At 45.3% G+C, this 17,041-nt stretch overlaps 4 protein-coding genes across 4 annotated transcripts; 2 read left to right on the top strand and 2 right to left on the bottom strand.

Annotated features, from left to right (window-relative positions):
* Positions 1–726: 726 nt before the first annotated feature.
* On the bottom strand, positions 727–1,744 carry JR316_0012138 (EKC/KEOPS complex subunit BUD32; the record flags this gene model as incomplete). The annotated part of the gene is made up of 6 exons (XM_047897772.1): positions 727–764; positions 841–1,030; positions 1,080–1,198; positions 1,245–1,417; positions 1,465–1,613; positions 1,682–1,744. 6 exons carry the CDS (start codon positions 1,742–1,744, stop codon positions 727–729), a joined length of 732 nt encoding a protein of 243 aa, XP_047742661.1.
* A 228-nt stretch (positions 1,745–1,972) lies between these two features.
* JR316_0012137 (uncharacterized protein) lies at positions 1,973–2,681 on the top strand (the record flags this gene model as incomplete). The annotated part of the gene is made up of 4 exons (XM_047897771.1): positions 1,973–1,982; positions 2,035–2,099; positions 2,154–2,204; positions 2,280–2,681. 4 exons carry the CDS (start codon positions 1,973–1,975, stop codon positions 2,679–2,681), a joined length of 528 nt encoding a protein of 175 aa, XP_047742660.1.
* Positions 2,682–6,147: 3,466 nt separating this feature from the next.
* On the top strand, positions 6,148–8,521 carry JR316_0012136 (Cytochrome P450 monooxygenase 75; the record flags this gene model as incomplete). The annotated part of the gene is made up of 9 exons (XM_047897770.1): positions 6,148–6,525; positions 6,617–6,705; positions 6,765–6,807; positions 6,862–6,873; positions 6,923–7,336; positions 7,590–7,728; positions 7,794–8,110; positions 8,221–8,415; positions 8,483–8,521. 9 exons carry the CDS (start codon positions 6,148–6,150, stop codon positions 8,519–8,521), a joined length of 1,626 nt encoding a protein of 541 aa, XP_047742659.1.
* Positions 8,522–8,791: 270 nt separating this feature from the next.
* Positions 8,792–15,174, bottom strand: JR316_0012135 (putative PKS/NRPS-like protein biosynthetic cluster; the record flags this gene model as incomplete). Its single annotated transcript, XM_047897769.1, has 19 exons — positions 8,792–8,970; positions 9,056–9,596; positions 9,650–9,804; positions 9,851–10,144; positions 10,190–10,863; positions 10,917–11,226; positions 11,287–11,309; positions 11,364–11,573; positions 11,624–11,692; positions 11,765–11,779; positions 11,842–11,908; positions 11,960–12,033; positions 12,091–12,151; positions 12,205–12,838; positions 12,897–13,580; positions 13,631–13,803; positions 13,856–13,987; positions 14,046–14,759; positions 14,811–15,174. The coding sequence occupies 19 exons, from the start codon at positions 15,172–15,174 to the stop codon at positions 8,792–8,794; spliced, it is 5,373 nt and encodes a 1,790-aa protein (XP_047742658.1).
* Positions 15,175–17,041: the final 1,867 nt, after the last annotated feature.

Raw genomic sequence — 17,041 nt, 5'->3', positions numbered from 1 at the left:
GTAGCTCTATGATGATGCAGGTAATTTTCGTGATTGTTTTCCATAACATGGAAGAGATTGCGCGTGGTCAACGCTGTCGATGGCAAAAACGGCAGTCCAGAAATTGTTGCCGAGTGTTGCTGAGAAATATTTGATCCTTGGCAACGCCACCAAATTTATACTCTCAACTTGTACGTACATAGTACCCAGGCGTAAAAAATAGAGGTTTACACCTACATATCTACTCTATTTGATGCAACGAAAAAGACAGGCATTATACATGATTTGTGATGATTTTATATTTGCTTTCCCCCAGTAAATCTCGGACGCAAAGTCTTTTGAACGTGATTTTGATGGAGAATGGGTGATCCGTATCTGGGGTAGCAGAGGCTTTCAGAACCATGTATGGCTGGTTGGCTACGTGTCAGCGTAACCTTGCAATGGTTGGAGAGTTCGAGAATACCCCATTTTGTATGTCGTATGATGGACCATGGCGACTCGAATCCTGGGTCCCAGAATTGACTGGTTATTTCAACTTTTTAGAGCTTCCCAAAAGAAGTCGGCAATCACTCAAAACACTCTGAACAAGCTGGAGGATTCTCCGCTCAAACCAAATGACTTCTCTAGTATCTACACACCACTCGCTTCATCTTCCAATAATATGCCAATCTCTTTTTGCATGGCACTTGCAAACGGGTAAGTACAGGACCACGCAAACGAAAAATTCGGTATCTATGATAAAGAATTCTAACCGACCATACTGCGCTTACGGCCTCTCAAGCGGACTAAAACGTACGTGTCAGCGCCAAAATCTGATCCGAAACCGGAGCACCACCCGTGGATGTAGACGTAGGTACTCACCATCATCAAGGCGTCGGCGAAGAGCTGGCCAATCTTTTCCCAATTGCGTTGCGTATGCGGAAAGAACGGACGCGAACATGGGCTCCGAGTCGGGATGCGTTGAGGCAAACGCGCGCTCGAGCACGTACAAATCGACCGCTTTATCTTCAACGAGGCTCGAGTGGTACGACAGCCCGAAATCGATAAGCACCTGTAGATGCTGATAAGAAATCCGGGAAACACGGCAGGAGATGGCTTACCAAGTCAGACTTCGATCCCTGACGGCGCACCATCATGTTTGAAGTAGTTAAATCTCCGTGTATGATATCAGCCAAATGCATTTTTGCGATTTCAATACCAATGAGTCTCATGAGTTGATCTACAAAATGAGCAGAGATAACATATATGGAAGAGAAGTAAATTACCGATGGTCAGTTGGAATTCGTCCAGGGATATTTCGTCCTGTTGCTCTTCGTCGTCATCATCTTGAGCCCCGCTCGGAATCAACCACTTGACGCTCTTTCCTTCAATCCATTCTATACCAAGAAGACCTTCAGCCGCGTCGACCATCCGCACCCCGGGCACATTAACACCAGATCTACGCCATCAGAAAGGTTGATTGGCGCTTAATCCCAGAAAACATACCGAAGACATTTCATGAGCGCACGCGCCTCGCCCGCGACACGGGCCTTCGTTAGGGTTGTATCAAGAGTAGTATGCCGATATTGTTTTTTGAATCGGTGCTTAAACAACACTGGCGTGCCATCGGTTGTCAAACTACCTTTGTAGACTTTCTGTCGGGTCGAATGAACCGCCGTAAGTTTTCTACAAGTCCGCCCTCATAAGGATCAGAAGGACTTGCGGCTTCGGCACCTTGGGATATCAGATGTGAGGAAGATAGCAGTTTCAGAGACACAGTAGACATTCTTCCGAACTTGAAATCGTCAGAATGCTAGTTGAAGCAGCGGTCGTCGTTGAGTGAGATTTGGAATGTATTTCAAACAATCTGTGTGATGTTTGGTTTTATTTATTTTAACTTCCGTGACCTTTTCCACGGTGTACTCAGGGGCTTGTCTTCACACCACCACCATCATTTTCTATTGATTTCTTCCCAACCTTTCTAAATCTTCTCAGTTTTATAGCAGTCAGTATAATGACTCAATGTAAGCTGATACTTAATTTACCCAAGGGTGATCACCTATGAAAGATTATTAGCGCCCTACGCAGCTGCAGCTTCGATACCCTTGATTAAATCACCCAGCCTCAGGGTTCCGAGACCTGTATGCTTGAATTTTCTCAGTCAAAAAGTGTAACACCTGCTCAGTGCAGCTTAGGTTGATCTTCCACCAGACATACACCCTCTCCCAGAGTCTGTAAACGACTACGTAAGTACTCAAACTCAACATGGTTGCTACCTGGATGTCATTCTGATCGCACAATCACAAATGAAATTGATTCAGTTCGTCTATCCATTCACCCTAGAACCACACACCGTAACCATCGAATCATCGCGCCGGACAACGCTCGCTGCACACGCTGCGCGCCGCGAGGCATATCTCCGCTCGCGCGAAGAAGAGAAAGAGCGCAGAAAGCGCGAGGCCCTCCGCCGAATCGCCCCTGGGTTCGAACCTCACGGAAGCCTTCTCGTTCCGACACCAAAAGGTGGAACATCATCGTCAACAAATGCGCATCATGGATATGGATATGACGAAGCACACGCTAATGTGAGTGGTGGAGGTAAGATGCAAGTGCCACCACCACCGCCACCACCGACGCGGTCTGTTATGGATGATCTCGTGGATCAGCTTGCGGCTTTGGAAGGATCGTCCAACACGAAGTCTGACTCGGCACTCTCGCCTTAGGATGACCATTATTAAATCAGTGGTCTAGCGACATTGAGCCAGAGACAATTCTTTCTTTTGGCTTTACGTTTACATTTTTCTGGTGATCGAGTTGCCAAGGTTCTTGTGAGCAGGACTGTCTGCCAGAATTGTGTATGTACCAGCTGGTCTAGCTTCCACAACTTGTTCAAGGTGAACACATCATAGACGGTAAACTCAAATGCCGATCACAAGATAAATCAAAGGGTCAAAAACTGAAATTTGACCATTCTGTTCACCCGACTTTCCGATCCCAATCATCTCAATCGTAATATTGATCCTCCACCTTATTTGTACCAAATCATTGCCCTGTCATTAACATTGGGCACGCATAATCTAAATCAGCGCGGTACCTTATCCTACCGACTCAGACGACCATGTCACCAACACACCGGCGCCAAAATCATCGATTCATCTCCAAACGACATTTGATAATCCGAATCGAACGAGTCTAGGAGATTTCCATACAGTCAATACCGAGCCCTCTTCCGTGCTACGCGGCATGAACAGAACGTTCATATTATTGGCAGTACCTGAGCTACAGCTCAACTGGTTGACAGCAATAGAGAGGCACGAGATGTCAAAAAGACTGCGCCAGGAGACACCGCAAAGCATAACCTCTTTCACCGGTAGACTGGGCTACTTTGTCAATGATCATCATGACTTGCTTTCAGCTCCAAGCAGAAGCTCACGGCTTCTGCCAAGAAGAACTTTGTAAATGAACGGTAATGTTATTTACGGCACATTGCCGCTGCCGCAGCTATGCATTCGCCGACCTCTGTGATATGTCCACAGTGCCGACAAAGGGAAAGTCCTGGCTATTCTTACAAACTCTAACACATATGTATACATAGTGTGAGTCTTGCCGTAGGCTTCTGTGTTAATTTAAGACTAAAGTCTGACCTACCGTGACCATAGCCGTGGCCCAATGAATAGATTCCCAAACTACTTGGTATTGAAATCAGTATTCGGCGCAACTTGATTGTTACGAGCTGCGTCCTTTTGTGAGTCTTGAGAACCCATTCTAAACCAAAAATATGGGCGATGTCAGAGGCAGGAGATAAGAAAGATTCCCTGAGGCTAGACCGCCATTTGCAACCTTGTCTCTTCCTCACATCTTAGGACCTGATTCATCTACTACTACCCCTTTGAAGTAGGTGTACCAAAGAACGATCTCGTAGATTAAGCAACGTAAAGAGTATGCTTGAGTCTTTGGATCATCCGTGTGCATATAACATGGGATTGGGCACTGGGCAGACACCGTAGCGTAACAGAAAAACTACCACGCACCGGATTTCTCATCGTGCCCCGATGGGAACAACTACGTCTTCATGGCGTGGCGCCTGTGTCCGCAGGACTTTCAATCAATGAACCAGCTATAGGTCTCCGTCTATTGCATCTCTTGGTATTCTGGTTCTTTCTTCTGAGGCATTACGCAAAAGAGCGAGCGATGTAAAATAATTAAAGGAAAGGCCGGGAGCAACGGCGAATGGAATCGATACCCTAAGACCTTTCACATGGAGGGTAGAAAAATCCCATTGGGTGCTATTTCTCGCATTCTGCATAATTGAGGCTGATTGAATCATCCATCAGGGAACTCCAAGGTCCTATATACTCGATATCTTAAGAAACTCAAGCATTCACAAACATTCGCAATAATGTAGGTAGAAACATCACATACTGGAGCCTACAGGTACCCTCTCAATCATAATTCTCAAACCTTCAAGTAATGTTCCAGAAGAATGAATTAGATTGAATTAAAGTATGTCAGGAAAACCATTCTCTGCCACTTCGTCGGTGAAAATTGACAATAAATGCCACAATACAAAATCTCCCGGCGACCACAAAATAGGCCACGAGTATCACAAGCGCCCATTTGAATCAACACACAGGCACACTTAAGTTGCCTCCAAAATTAACGTTGTCATAATAATTACATAGATGACTATTATCAATGGAAATTTTATCCGCCGACTGTACGGCGGACATGTTTAATTGGAGATGTGGGGAACACCAATAGGTTGTATATTAACACCGATTCCGAGCGCCCATAAGTCTTCGAAGAGGACGTTCGAATTTTGCCTACCAGGTGACCAAAAGTCCATTGTACGCCATTCTATCCCTGTAAATGTTTATTGATATTCCATCAGACTATTGGATATCTGTCCTAAGGCATTTATTCCCCGATTCTCAATTAAATCGTATCAGAAACTCAGTTGAACTCAGAACGCCTTTGCCGACACTCAACCCACCGACATGATTGAATCGGTGTACGGGCCGTCATATCCGCGGCTACAGGAAAAAAGGTCCAAGATGGGAGAATAAACCAGTTCCCATACCATGACGTTGGGCGCCTGGGAGGCGGGTGAAAATGCCGGATATAGCACCAGCAAGGGCGGTGTACTTCAATGAGACTATCAGGATTCCCTACGTAAAGAACATTGATCCTACTGAAGCATGATCAATAGTAGTTGAAGTAGTCTTTTGTTGGTCTCTGGGACCTGCACTGTCCACCCGTCATATCATTAGACTATCGTGCCGCCGTATAGACGAAAATAAGGCGGATTCGAGATAAGTCTCGTGCCATAAGGTACTCCAGAGGTAAAGCTGCTCCCTATTTCCGCTACAAGGAGTATCCGCATCGGGAGGCAATTCTATATCTTGTGTTCTGAATCAATGATAACATTAGGATATTATCTTCACATCTCTTGTTTCATTTGAATAGAAAGCAACCTAAAGTTCTCTCATGCGCCTTATGTAGATATTTCGGATGTTGGTGGACAAGCGCCACCGGCGGCCATCCCGGGATTCAATGAATGTTGGTCAGACAATGACCAGCGAGTTCCAATAATACTATTGGAATATTAATGTTTCTTGAGTGTCACTAGCATGATCGATGGCAGTTTGTGGGATAGCTCTATCATTGCTGTACCCAGCCTCAATGCCGCGAAGCATCACAAAAACCACAAACAACATGCGCTCTTGAGTTTGAAGGGTATTCCGATCCTCGTGGTGAGAGCCCATTTTCAAATGAGTAATCGACCTGATGTCGTTTGAGGAGAAGCCGTATATTATGCGACTTTGTCGCTGATTGGAAAGACAGTCGGTCTGTGTCAAAAATCAATATGCAAACTGCATAATTCGTGCGAGGCGGAGAATAGAGGACTACGTAGAAGGAATGTGCAAGTGGTTCCGCTCCGAGATAATTGAGGATATGTGGGCATCTGTTGGGATCTCGGTTCAAGATTCGCGCCGATGCTTGCGGATGTTTACGCGGCGTGGATGATTTGCCTGGGACCTCGATGTGCCAACAAAGCTGTTGCGTGATTGTATTCTTTAACCAGCGACAGCATGCTCCAAGGATGTATCCGAGCATGTCTGGGTTTAAAGACTCTTACTGTTATCTGCTTAGGATTGATTCCCTCAGCTCACTTTCTTTCTCCTCACCATGAACCCCGCTAATTACCGGGCTAGACTTCTCTGGGACTGCTTTAGGATATTTGTGATACCTGCTTCTGTTCTTTCGAGCGTGCTGTTGCTATTGGGGTATCAGCTAGGGCTTCTATCTATTCCAACGCACTTGGGATTCATTTTGTTATGGGGAACGCTGAAGAGTCTCTATGCTGAATCAAAACAGGAAAAAGAGGCTCGTGCCATCGGAGCGAAAACGATCCCCTGTGTCATCGGGAAATGGCCAGGGAATGTCGACGTTCTGTTCAGGATGGTCAAGGCCTTCAAAAATAGCTATGTGCTCGATGTATACTTGGAGCTCTTTGAAGAGTACCAATGCACGACATTAAACCTTAGAGTGCTGTGGCGGGATAATGTGTGTGTTCTCTCTCATCTGGTCTAGAAACCAATGGCGACCAAGTCACACGTCATAATCGCGGTTTGAATGCTGACGTTGGCGGTCATAGATCATATCCATGGATCAAGAGCACGCTAAATACGTCACCTCAACGGGTTTTTCACAGTTCTGGCGGGGCATATCGCAGAAAGAGCGAATGTCAGTCTCAGTACCCCTGGTTCGAAAAGGAAATGTTTCTGATGAAAAACGGACTCCAGGGAACTTTTTCTTGGTGAAGGAATATTCAACCGTGATGACGAGGTACGCGCTTTCTATGTTGTTCGGGAACGCAGAAATTGAGTTGCCTTCTTGAAGAAATGGAAAATGGTTAGTCCGTCATTTGAGCCCCATCCTTGTAATCGCTAACCTGGTTTAGCATCGCAACATGACCAGGCCTTTTTTTTCAAGAGAACGGTTCTCAGATTTCGAGCTATTTGAGCGACACTGTGCACGGACTATATCCATCTTATCGTCATTGGAAGCATCGGGTACTGCCTGTGATGCCCAAGACCTCTATGGACGGTTCTCCCTGGATGCTGCGTCAGAGTTTCTTATGGGAAAAAACTTGGATACTTTATCCGCATCACTCCCAGTCGCGGGGAAAACGGCTATGGGACCAAAGGGCTCGGCTACCGAGGACCATTGGGGATCATTCACTCGTGCATTTGAAATGGCACAGCTAAACATAACGCATCGTGGACGGCTTGGAGCGATCTGGCCACTGTTTGAGCTATTCAAGGACAAGAATGAAGAGCACTGCAAGGTGATACGTGCATGGATGGATCCACTTGTACGTTCAGCCTTGGAGTCAAACAAGAGTGAGGCTGGGGTTAGGAACAACATAACCGATAAAAATTTCATGCAACATCTAACTGATAGCACCGATGGTAAGGAAATCTAGACCATGTACCAGCTTAACTTACTGATTTACCCGAGTAGATCCAGTACTAATACGCGATCAACTTACCAGCATGCTGCTTGCTTCACGCGATACCGTTTGTTACTTTGTTTCTCCCGACATAACAATCCTGACTAAGCTCTAGACCGCCTGTGCTTTGACGTTTCTAACATATTTCCTTGCTATTCACCCGGATGTTGCAACGAAGATGCGTGCCGAAATTCTGGAGTACTGTGGACCGACTTCCCCTCCTACATTCGACAATATTAAACGCATGAAATATAGTACGTACCATCATGGTTGATAAAACGACTGATACTCATCCAACTATCTAATGTTTTTTGCTCAGTGCGTGCCGTAATAAATGAAACTCTTCGTCTATTTCCTCCAGTACCGCTCAACGTTCGGGAGACTCGAACATCATCATGTGTTCTCCCTCCATCAGATTGCACGTTCTCGACTGGGTCTGGTGATTCCAAAAGCCCGTTATATATGCCGGCAAAAACGACCATTCTATACCTTCCCCTCTTAATCCAGCGAAACCCTGCTCACTGGGGCGCTGATGCCGATGAATTCAAGCCGGAGAGATGGATAGACCCAGAGAGCGTGGCACGTTATGTCGCAAACCCCACGATATTCACGCCCTTCAGTGCTGGCCCTCGCATAGTAAGTTGCCTTTTGTGTTTCCCCCTATATTTAATTCCATCATAAGGATATATCTTATGATACGGTGAAAAAGTTAACTAACTTGGGTCCTCTATCCCCTTCATCCACAGTGCATAGGCCAGAATTACGCGTACAATGAGATGTCGTACTTCCTTGTCAGACTCTTACAGAAATTCGATAAATTCACACTTTGCCCCGAGTTTCAACCTGAGGGCTCGTTGCCCCCATTAGAGTGGAAAAACCGCAAAGGGCGCCAAGCGTACGAGCAGATTTGGCCAAGTGCTGCCCTGACCCTTTATGTAAAGGTAAGTTGGCTATTTTTAGCACATCTACCAGTGCTGATCTTCCCGGTTTGGTTCTTTTGTAACTTAGGGGGGTCTATGGGTCAAATTCCATAGAGCGCGGTCGTGAGTCGGAAAGCCTGGCGTAGTCGGAAAGCCTGGCGTATATTATGTTTTCATTTCACACTATTTTTTTTATCTTGCAATTCCAATATACCAGCATCTTGCATATCGTAGATATTGATGTTCACAGTTTAAACCAAGTAGATCAATCAGTCGTCTGTGTGAGTGGCGGTTACTACCGTATTTTCAACGTCCTTAAGAACGATTATCATCCGGTTAAGTGGGCTGACACAAAGAAAATATTGAACCTACTACCAAGTGCAAAGATTACTATGCATTAAGAATTTCCTGCAGACGATGTATTGTCGACGACATAGCGTATAAGTTGTCGAATGGTGAGTGAATCCGAAAGCATAGTGTCAGGAATCTCGACATGCATGTCTATCATGATTCTTCCCTTGATTTGAGCAAAGAAAATGGAGTCAATTCCAAAAGACGACAGTGACTCTGCCAACTCTATTTTCCAATTGCGAACAACGAATGAAATCATAGCATATCAGAAAGCTGAGAAGTATCCCATGCACGAGAACATGATACTGACCTATATTTTCAGATGACTGAAGTTCAAGAACATCCCGTACAATACGAGTAATTGTGTTTGATATAACCTCAGGGTCGTCATTTCCTGAAGCTTGTGGCGTCAGTATGTTGGTTGTAATAGCTCCAGCCTCCTGGATGGCGTCCTCGATATCAGTAGCATCATCGACAGAATTAGCAGGTTTCGATGTTATTCGGCCATTTTTCCGGGATGGGACAATATTCGGATAGTGACGCTGCCGTTGGAAGGGGTACGTAGGAAGGGACGTTTTGTTTCCCAATGAAGGACCCCTTGAAAGTAATTTCTCGAGATTCACATTTACACCACATTCAAATAGAGAAGTCAGCGCATCCAAATAAGCTCTAATCTGATCATTTCCGGTTTTTGTGGATGTAGCCAGAGACACTTTCCCTGATGAAATTGCTTTGATAGTGGTCCGTAGGAAGGGTTGAGGTCCAACATCGAGGAGGATGTCAACGTCTTTGTCCATAAGGAGATTTGTTGCGGCTTCCGATAGTCGAACTGGTTGCTTAGCGTGTTCGACCTACGGCGTATATTAGCAAGTCAAAAATGAACCATTTTAAGGGAATGGTGCACCCAATAGGAAGGACTAAGGCACGTATCGGCAGGTATGACTTCACCGTACACAGTAGAATAGATCGGGATATTCAGTCGAGACTGATAAGGGTGCATCTTGGCCGTCAAGTCTTCAAGATCCGGGAGAGCTCGAGATATCATTGGACTATGAAAACCTTGAAAAATGTTAGCTAAATGCTAGTTGGTTGGACATAGATATACCTTGCGTAACCTTTAATTTGGTACCGCGTAATCCTGCAAGTTTGGCTTTAGACAGTACTTCTTCGACCGCCGTTAGCTCGCCAGATATAACATGACTTTCAGAATCATTATACACCGCTATGACGACCTCCTTTTGGAAGCCTGACTGCTTAATAAGATGGGTAATAGCCTCCTCTGATGCAGCAATCATGGCCATGCCACCGGGCTTGTCATGGTCAGATAACAGAAGTTCTGCTCGCCTCACAACAAACTCGAGGCCCTGTCTGTAAGTCAAAGTACCAGCAATGACTACATCTGTGATTAACAAAAAGGCATTATCATGAAACGTTTTCGACGTACCAACTGCTGCAATCTCTCCTAAGCTGTGTCCAAGGGCAGCAGAAGCCTCAACACCTAGTGTTTTGAGCCAGATAGACATAGAGTACTGATAAACGAATATGCAGATCTGGCCAATTCGACTATCGTCGATTGTGAGGTTGTACAGGGTTTCTTTGTCTAATAGGAAAGATTTGATGGGAAAGCCAGACATTTCATCCGCTAGAGTAGCGTTGCGCTCTACTAACTCTCTAAAATCGGGGTAGAAACTCGCCAGATGGCTGGCCATGCCCTGATACTGTGAACTTTGACCGGGAAAGGTAAATGCAACTCGACCTCCCGTAGCGGATTTGCTCTCATGATGTGCGTGCTCGTGGGATTGGATACGTTCCTCGAGCTGATTCTTAAGGTCAGTCAGGTTTGAAACAACGCAGGCAAAGCGGTGGCGATAATGCTCTCGGCCAACGCATGCAGTATAGCAGATATCCTTGAAATTGGAATCGGAAGCCGTTCGACAGAAGCCCAGGTACTTCTTCAGATAATTTTCCAATGCAGCTGGAGTCTTCGCGCTGACAACAAAGGGTATTAACAGGTGTTCTTCAGCAGAGTTATCATTGACTCCATTAAACGAAGCCTGAAAATTGTCGGTCGTCTGTTCAAGAATGACGCCAGCCATTGTTCCAGAGAAGCCATTGGAACTAAACCGAACTGTCAGTTATGGTTGATCCACGTAAGCTTTGATGTCACTTACAGAACAAGCGCCCGATAAGGAACATCAACGTCATCTTTAATCAAAGGCGTGGTTTCGATGGGTATATGTATAGGAACAATGTTGCAATCAATGGAAGGATTCATGTTATCCTTGGTCAAATGAACAAACCCAGGAGCGACAGCGTTTTGAAAACTGTATACAGTTTTGAGGAGGCCGACGAGCCCCGCGGCCATTTCAGTGTGACCGAAACAGGTTTTTGCAGCACCAAGTATGAGAGGCTTATCATTATGAGACCCTCGGAAGACCTCATTGATTGCCTGAATCTCAACCAAATCACCGAGAATAGTCCCTAAAGAAGCATATCATCGTTGCTTATCCTATTGGCTTAAAGTAAGTAAATGCTACTAACCAGTCCCATGGGTTTCAAGCAGACTTTAGGAAAATATCAAATGTCAATAAATGTCTTTAGCGCAAATTGTTACGCACTGGATATGTGAAGGATCCAACCCCGCTTTAGCAAGAAGAGAGCGTTGGAGGCGAATTTGTGTATCGAGGCTTGGTGCAGTTAAGCCTTGAGTCCTACCGCCATGCATAACCTCTGTTGATTTTATCACCGCAAGAATGTTATCTCGGTCACATATGGCAGCACTTTTAGATTTCAAAATCAAGGAAACAGAAGCTTCGGATGGGACATATCTGAATTGATGTCAGAACAGCTTATCGTTCGCAAAAGGAATCAAATTTACCCATCAGCCAAATTGGTGAATGTGGCGCATCGCGAATTCGGAGAAGACATGTTCTGAGCGGACATAAACCTAATACATATCAGGTTAACATATTCACACGACAAGCAAAGGGGCTGAAAAGAGATAATCTTTGCAACCTACCCAAACTGTCCTGGCCTATTACCCACATCTTTTGAATTAACGTTGAGATATACGCAAAGGAGAAGACCAGTGCTTACCAGGCGTGTGTATTAACAGCTGTGACAATAGCTGTATCACCATCCCCTGATTGTATATATTTGACGGCTTAGAGTAGGGTTAATTCCGCGCATTTTGTTTGATGAACTCTTTCCGAACCTTGATCAACTATCACTAAACCAGTACTGCAGGCGGTATCAGTTGCAAGAGAAGGTCCATGGATGTCGAGGAGACTATTAACAAAAATGACTTTTCACTCTCCAATTTAGAATTTGAAAGAAGACACGTACTAGCTAAGCCTTCCACATACGGCACTTGAGAAAAGTCCAGTCCCATAAAAGCGATTGTAGGCTATCATAGTACTCGACTCAAATATCAAATGAAGGAAGCAATGCGACACGCACCGTCAAACCCATATTCCTCGAACAGTAGTTGGATGAATCCTTCGTCTACCATTGCGCCAACAAATACGCCTGTTTTTGTCCCCTTCAATTTAGAGATTGGTATGTTTGCGTCCTCAAGGGCTTCGAACGATGTTTCAAGCGCCAACCTAGACGTGGGGCTGATATGCAACGCTTCCGGACCAGATATGCCAAAAAAGCTGTTGTCATAATGAGTAAAATCGATAAAGCCTGCCTTTTTGAACCTGATATCACAAATCTCAGGCGGTGAGTTGGAGTCCGGGTCGCGGTAGAATGAAGAGTGATCCCAACGTTCAGCAGGTACAGGAGTCATGATGTCGTCTCGTTTATTGACTAATGCTTCCCAGAACGACTTTGGGGTATTGACATTTCCTGGGAGACGAAGTGCTTGGCCAACAATGACCACATCGTCTCCCTCCAACTTGGGAAGCGGAGGCAAGTCTCTTGATTCGATTGTCTGCTTGATTGGATCTTTCAGACCCAGCTCAACCAAAGTCGCATCCGTTAACATGCTCAAATCGATGAGGTTATGGCAAGCGTTTAGCGGAAACTGAAGCCCAAAAAGACCATTGATCTTATTGACAATGCGAACGGCCATGTTTGAGTCCATACCAAGCTAGCAGGATGAAATAGTGAGAATGACGTTTGAGCACAGAAGAAAACGAGATATTCACCTCCGCAAACGATGTGGTCAGGTTGGCATGCATGGTTTTGTCATCAAGGCCCAAAACACCCCCAACTACGTCCGCGACCGACTGTTTTGCCTCTTTCACCTTCCAATTGCTCGATCTACCATTAAATTCTGCTCCATAAACTGTTTCCCTTGAGGATGACGAGCCAGCTACCCGCTCTTTAAATGCAGTGGAGTCGCTTTTCTTCGAATTACTGTTTAAGAGCCCGGAAGTTGAGGCTGTATCTGACCTACGCGCGACCTTGTCAGCCTTTACACCATCTTGACTGAAAACAACGCCAGAGTTATTAGACTCCTTGCGGAGTAGAGTTTCTATGAATTCCCCGAATAGTTCCTGGAATCGCTTTCTGAACAACGTTCCCTTTTTGGTGTATGGTATAACGACGCCGTTGTCCAAAATGCCGACCCTTGACCAGGCGATTCGCAAAGGCGGCAACAGAGACCTATTTATAGAGGCTAGAGTACGAGTAATCTCACTCAGATCCTCCGATGACAATTTCGCTTTCCCGGTATGAACCAAGGTGGATGATGGTTGGATGATGAGACATATAACATCGGAAGATTTTCTCAAAAAATTGTTCCCTACAACACAGCAATGCGCGATTGCCGAACATGTTTGAAGGGCCTTCTCGATTGGTCGAGGGTCTAAGGATTCACCGGAGACCAGCTGCATTCCTCAAAATCATTATTTAAAAATTTAGGGAAGGAGATGAGTACCTGGATGTAATCCTCCTTCCTTCCTTTCCATACAAACCTTCCAAAACGGTTTCTTTCATACAGATCTCCTGTTCTGAATGTGATTCGCCCATCAGCGGAGTCGGTGAAGCAGGAATTATCGTATTTGAGGTAGCAGCGTGTAAAATCTTTGCTTGTTATAACAAACTCGCCCTCTGACCCCATTAATGCCATGCAAATAATGAAAGCATGCTAAATGTGACATACCGCTTGGATTTTCGTTGCCTTCATCGTCGAGCAAAACAATAGTTGCATCGTCTATGAGACAATCTTCCGATGGATACCCGGCATTTTCCTCGGGGTCCTTCTGATGGTCGATCCACGTGAAGAACAAAGGTCCTACAGGAGAATATAAATGCATAATTTGATTCAAAACCAGAGTATAGAGAAGACTTACGAGCCATTTCAGTCATGCCCATCATATCTACAATTTTTATGTTCAATTCACCCGCCCACAGAAGAAGCTCGTGACTGGGTGCTGCTCCTCCAACTCCTAAACACCTGAATCGTTGCAACATCTCCTTGACTCTGAGGGCTTCTCCTTGCATATTCCTTGCCAACAATTCTTGGTATCTGTCTTTGAAACCTTCTAGTACCCAGGGCACACAAGCAAATATATCAGGTTTAGAACGGAGAGCCGTCTCCAAAAGCCGATCCAGGACATCCATCTCGGATGCAGGTTTCCCCAGAATACTTCTCACGCGATCTTCATATATCAAGCTACTGGGATATTCGGAGGGTGGAGAAGCCATAATGAGACATCCTCCTGTGTGAAAGGTCCCGCCGCCAATGTCGATTAAATATCCCATCGCATGACTCCAAGGCGAAACTCCGAGAATTCTTGCCATATCGAAATCAACGTTGGGCCAGGCTCGATGAAGCCACATAGCCACTGAGCCAGTGCCTATTGAGAGCATCATGTGTGTCCATTGAACACATTTAAGATTGGCCACGGATGTCGCTGAAGACGTGTGAATATACATGGCCATAGACGTCAATTTAGGGAGAGGGAATATTGAGGGGGGTAAAACTGCATCTTGGTCCAAAAATTGTTGGGAGAGTGAAACCATAGTCATATCCTTTGCAATAATCACTGCCCCTTTGTTCAATTCTGCAGCATTGTTCAAGAAATATAAGAAGCTTAGAAGAGAGAAAAAATCACCTTTCAGCAAATCAGCGAGGCCGATTTCACGCTCCGGTATTATGACACATGTTGCTTCAACATTCAAGAGCATTTGCCTAATCATAGGCAGAGGGGCGTGGGGATCCAACGGCACAAAGATCCCATTTAGTTTCCAAGTAGCCAAAAGGGCAGCGAGGATGTAAGGGTGGTTCTCACTGACCACCGCGACTGTCGGTTTGGAGCCGTATCGTTTATATAACTGCAGAGCGATGCCGCTAGAAATTGCATCTAGATCGCCATATGTCCATTGATCTAAACCACATTCCAGGACGGGGCGTTCGACTGTGGATGAATTTCTGGCAAACGAGATAAATGTTTCCAGCAAACTTTTGTCGTAAGACATTGGCCCCAAATGTTAAACTGCTACTAAAATACTAGACAATGAGTTGACGTCTACAGCATACCATGACATGACTTACGCAGCCCAAACTCGCAGCCTGGATTAAAGCAACCTAAGAAGTGCGGGGTGTTTGAGATGATTCTGAACCTCTTATCAGTTAAAATCATTGACGGCCGAATTAAATAACAGCGGTCCGGAAGGGCATTGCATAGCCTGTACTCCGAGAAGCGTTTCCTATTTATATCTTTTGAGAAAATAAAGCCTGCCGAGCACCTCACAGAGTGTATGAAATGCAAGCCGAAAGGCACATAGCGGTTGCGCGATTCACAGCACGATTGCAATCCATTCGACAATCGTATCGACTCCATTTTCCGCAGGGGCTAGTGGATTTTCAAACGATTCCCATACGCGAAGGTTTGTCCCGGACCTCCTGCACACATGCGCCGTCTTGAAGAAGAGAACCATTTTTCCACTGATATATGCGCAATTTAGCACTAATCAGATGAGGTGGGAAACTTTCGCAGGCTCGTATTTGTGACATTGTACGTCAGGGTATTTCTGCTAGCAGATGCCCTCAGAAGATAGCTCCGGAAAATGGTCACCGTATCGGCACGCTGGTAAATCCGGCTATTAGAAGGATTTTCCTACTGAAAGCCCTGAGCATTTTCCGCGTGGTATATAGAGCCGTCGTGGATGTACTGCACCCAAATCACTGATAAAGCAAGCATGTATCTTTGGCTAGGCCTTTAGATACACATTAAATACATTAGCGTGAGAAGGTAAATGACTCACTTGTGCATCTTGTCTCAGCACTTCGATTGCTTGTCGCGCGGGATAATAAAGAGATTCCAACAATGTGGATAGAAGCTCAAGGTCAAGTAAGCCTCCATTGACCCAATTTGACCATCCGCAAAGAAAATAGAGAGATAATCGTCACAGGACCTCCATCAAACCCGATACCAACTCCTATCTTGACTTGCGAGACCAAAGGGGGGTAATATCTACTGCTGATCGAGTAGTTTAAACTCCAAAAACTCCAGCATACGTTCCATCCGATAAGAGAGACTCTATATTCATAGATGTAGAGATCCCACTATTGCACATTGTCATCTTCTTCCTGAGTCGTTAAATATATAATACGTACTTTTCTGCCCAAACCAATACCAAATTGGCTATTCCAAAATGTGTGCAATCTACGGCGCCTGAAATGCTTTCTCGAGCATCATCCCTGCGATACTCTTCGGGCACTAGCTTTAACATCCCTAGATATGCCTACAACATGTCGTTTGTGTTAGGAAAGAGGGTCATGGGGTTTAGCCAGGTCTGGGAGTTTTTTGAGCAGTTGGAAGCAGATTGTGTGAGCGGCTATACATACCTAACGATATTGGATTTAATTTAGAAATCAACCCGGCAACGGGGCATTGACGTGAATATCTTGACTTTCCTCTACTGAATGATACATGGTCGCATAAATACCATGGGTCTGTAGTTGAACATAGGCCATTCTACTCACCAGAACGCTACCAAGATATGTAGTGCATGGAGAGCCTTTCTACCGAACGACAAAATGACATCCTAGAGCGCAGCCGAATTGTTCTACAGGAAAGCAAGTGCAAAATTGGCCATGTACCCTTAGGAGCAACACTGGCCCCACATACCTGACTGCATTGGTATACAAGATGACCGCGAGTTATAGTTATGAGAAGAGAGAATGAGCGTGTCTGGTAGAGGAATAGCTCTCTTCTCCTCTGAAAACGAACAGCTTTAGAAAAAAAAAGTACTAGATGTATCGGATGTAAACTGAGAGTTACGTTGATTGTCTGTCGCGATCACATGGCGGTAATACACAGAAAGTCGGATCGACTGGGTC

The sequence above is a fragment of the Psilocybe cubensis genome, chromosome 12 (assembly GCF_017499595.1).
Source record: "Psilocybe cubensis strain MGC-MH-2018 chromosome 12, whole genome shotgun sequence".
Taxonomy (NCBI): Eukaryota; Fungi; Basidiomycota; class Agaricomycetes; order Agaricales; family Agrocybaceae; genus Psilocybe; species Psilocybe cubensis.
Note: the sequence above shows the minus strand (reverse complement) of the source record. Positions and strands in the feature narration are given on the sequence as shown.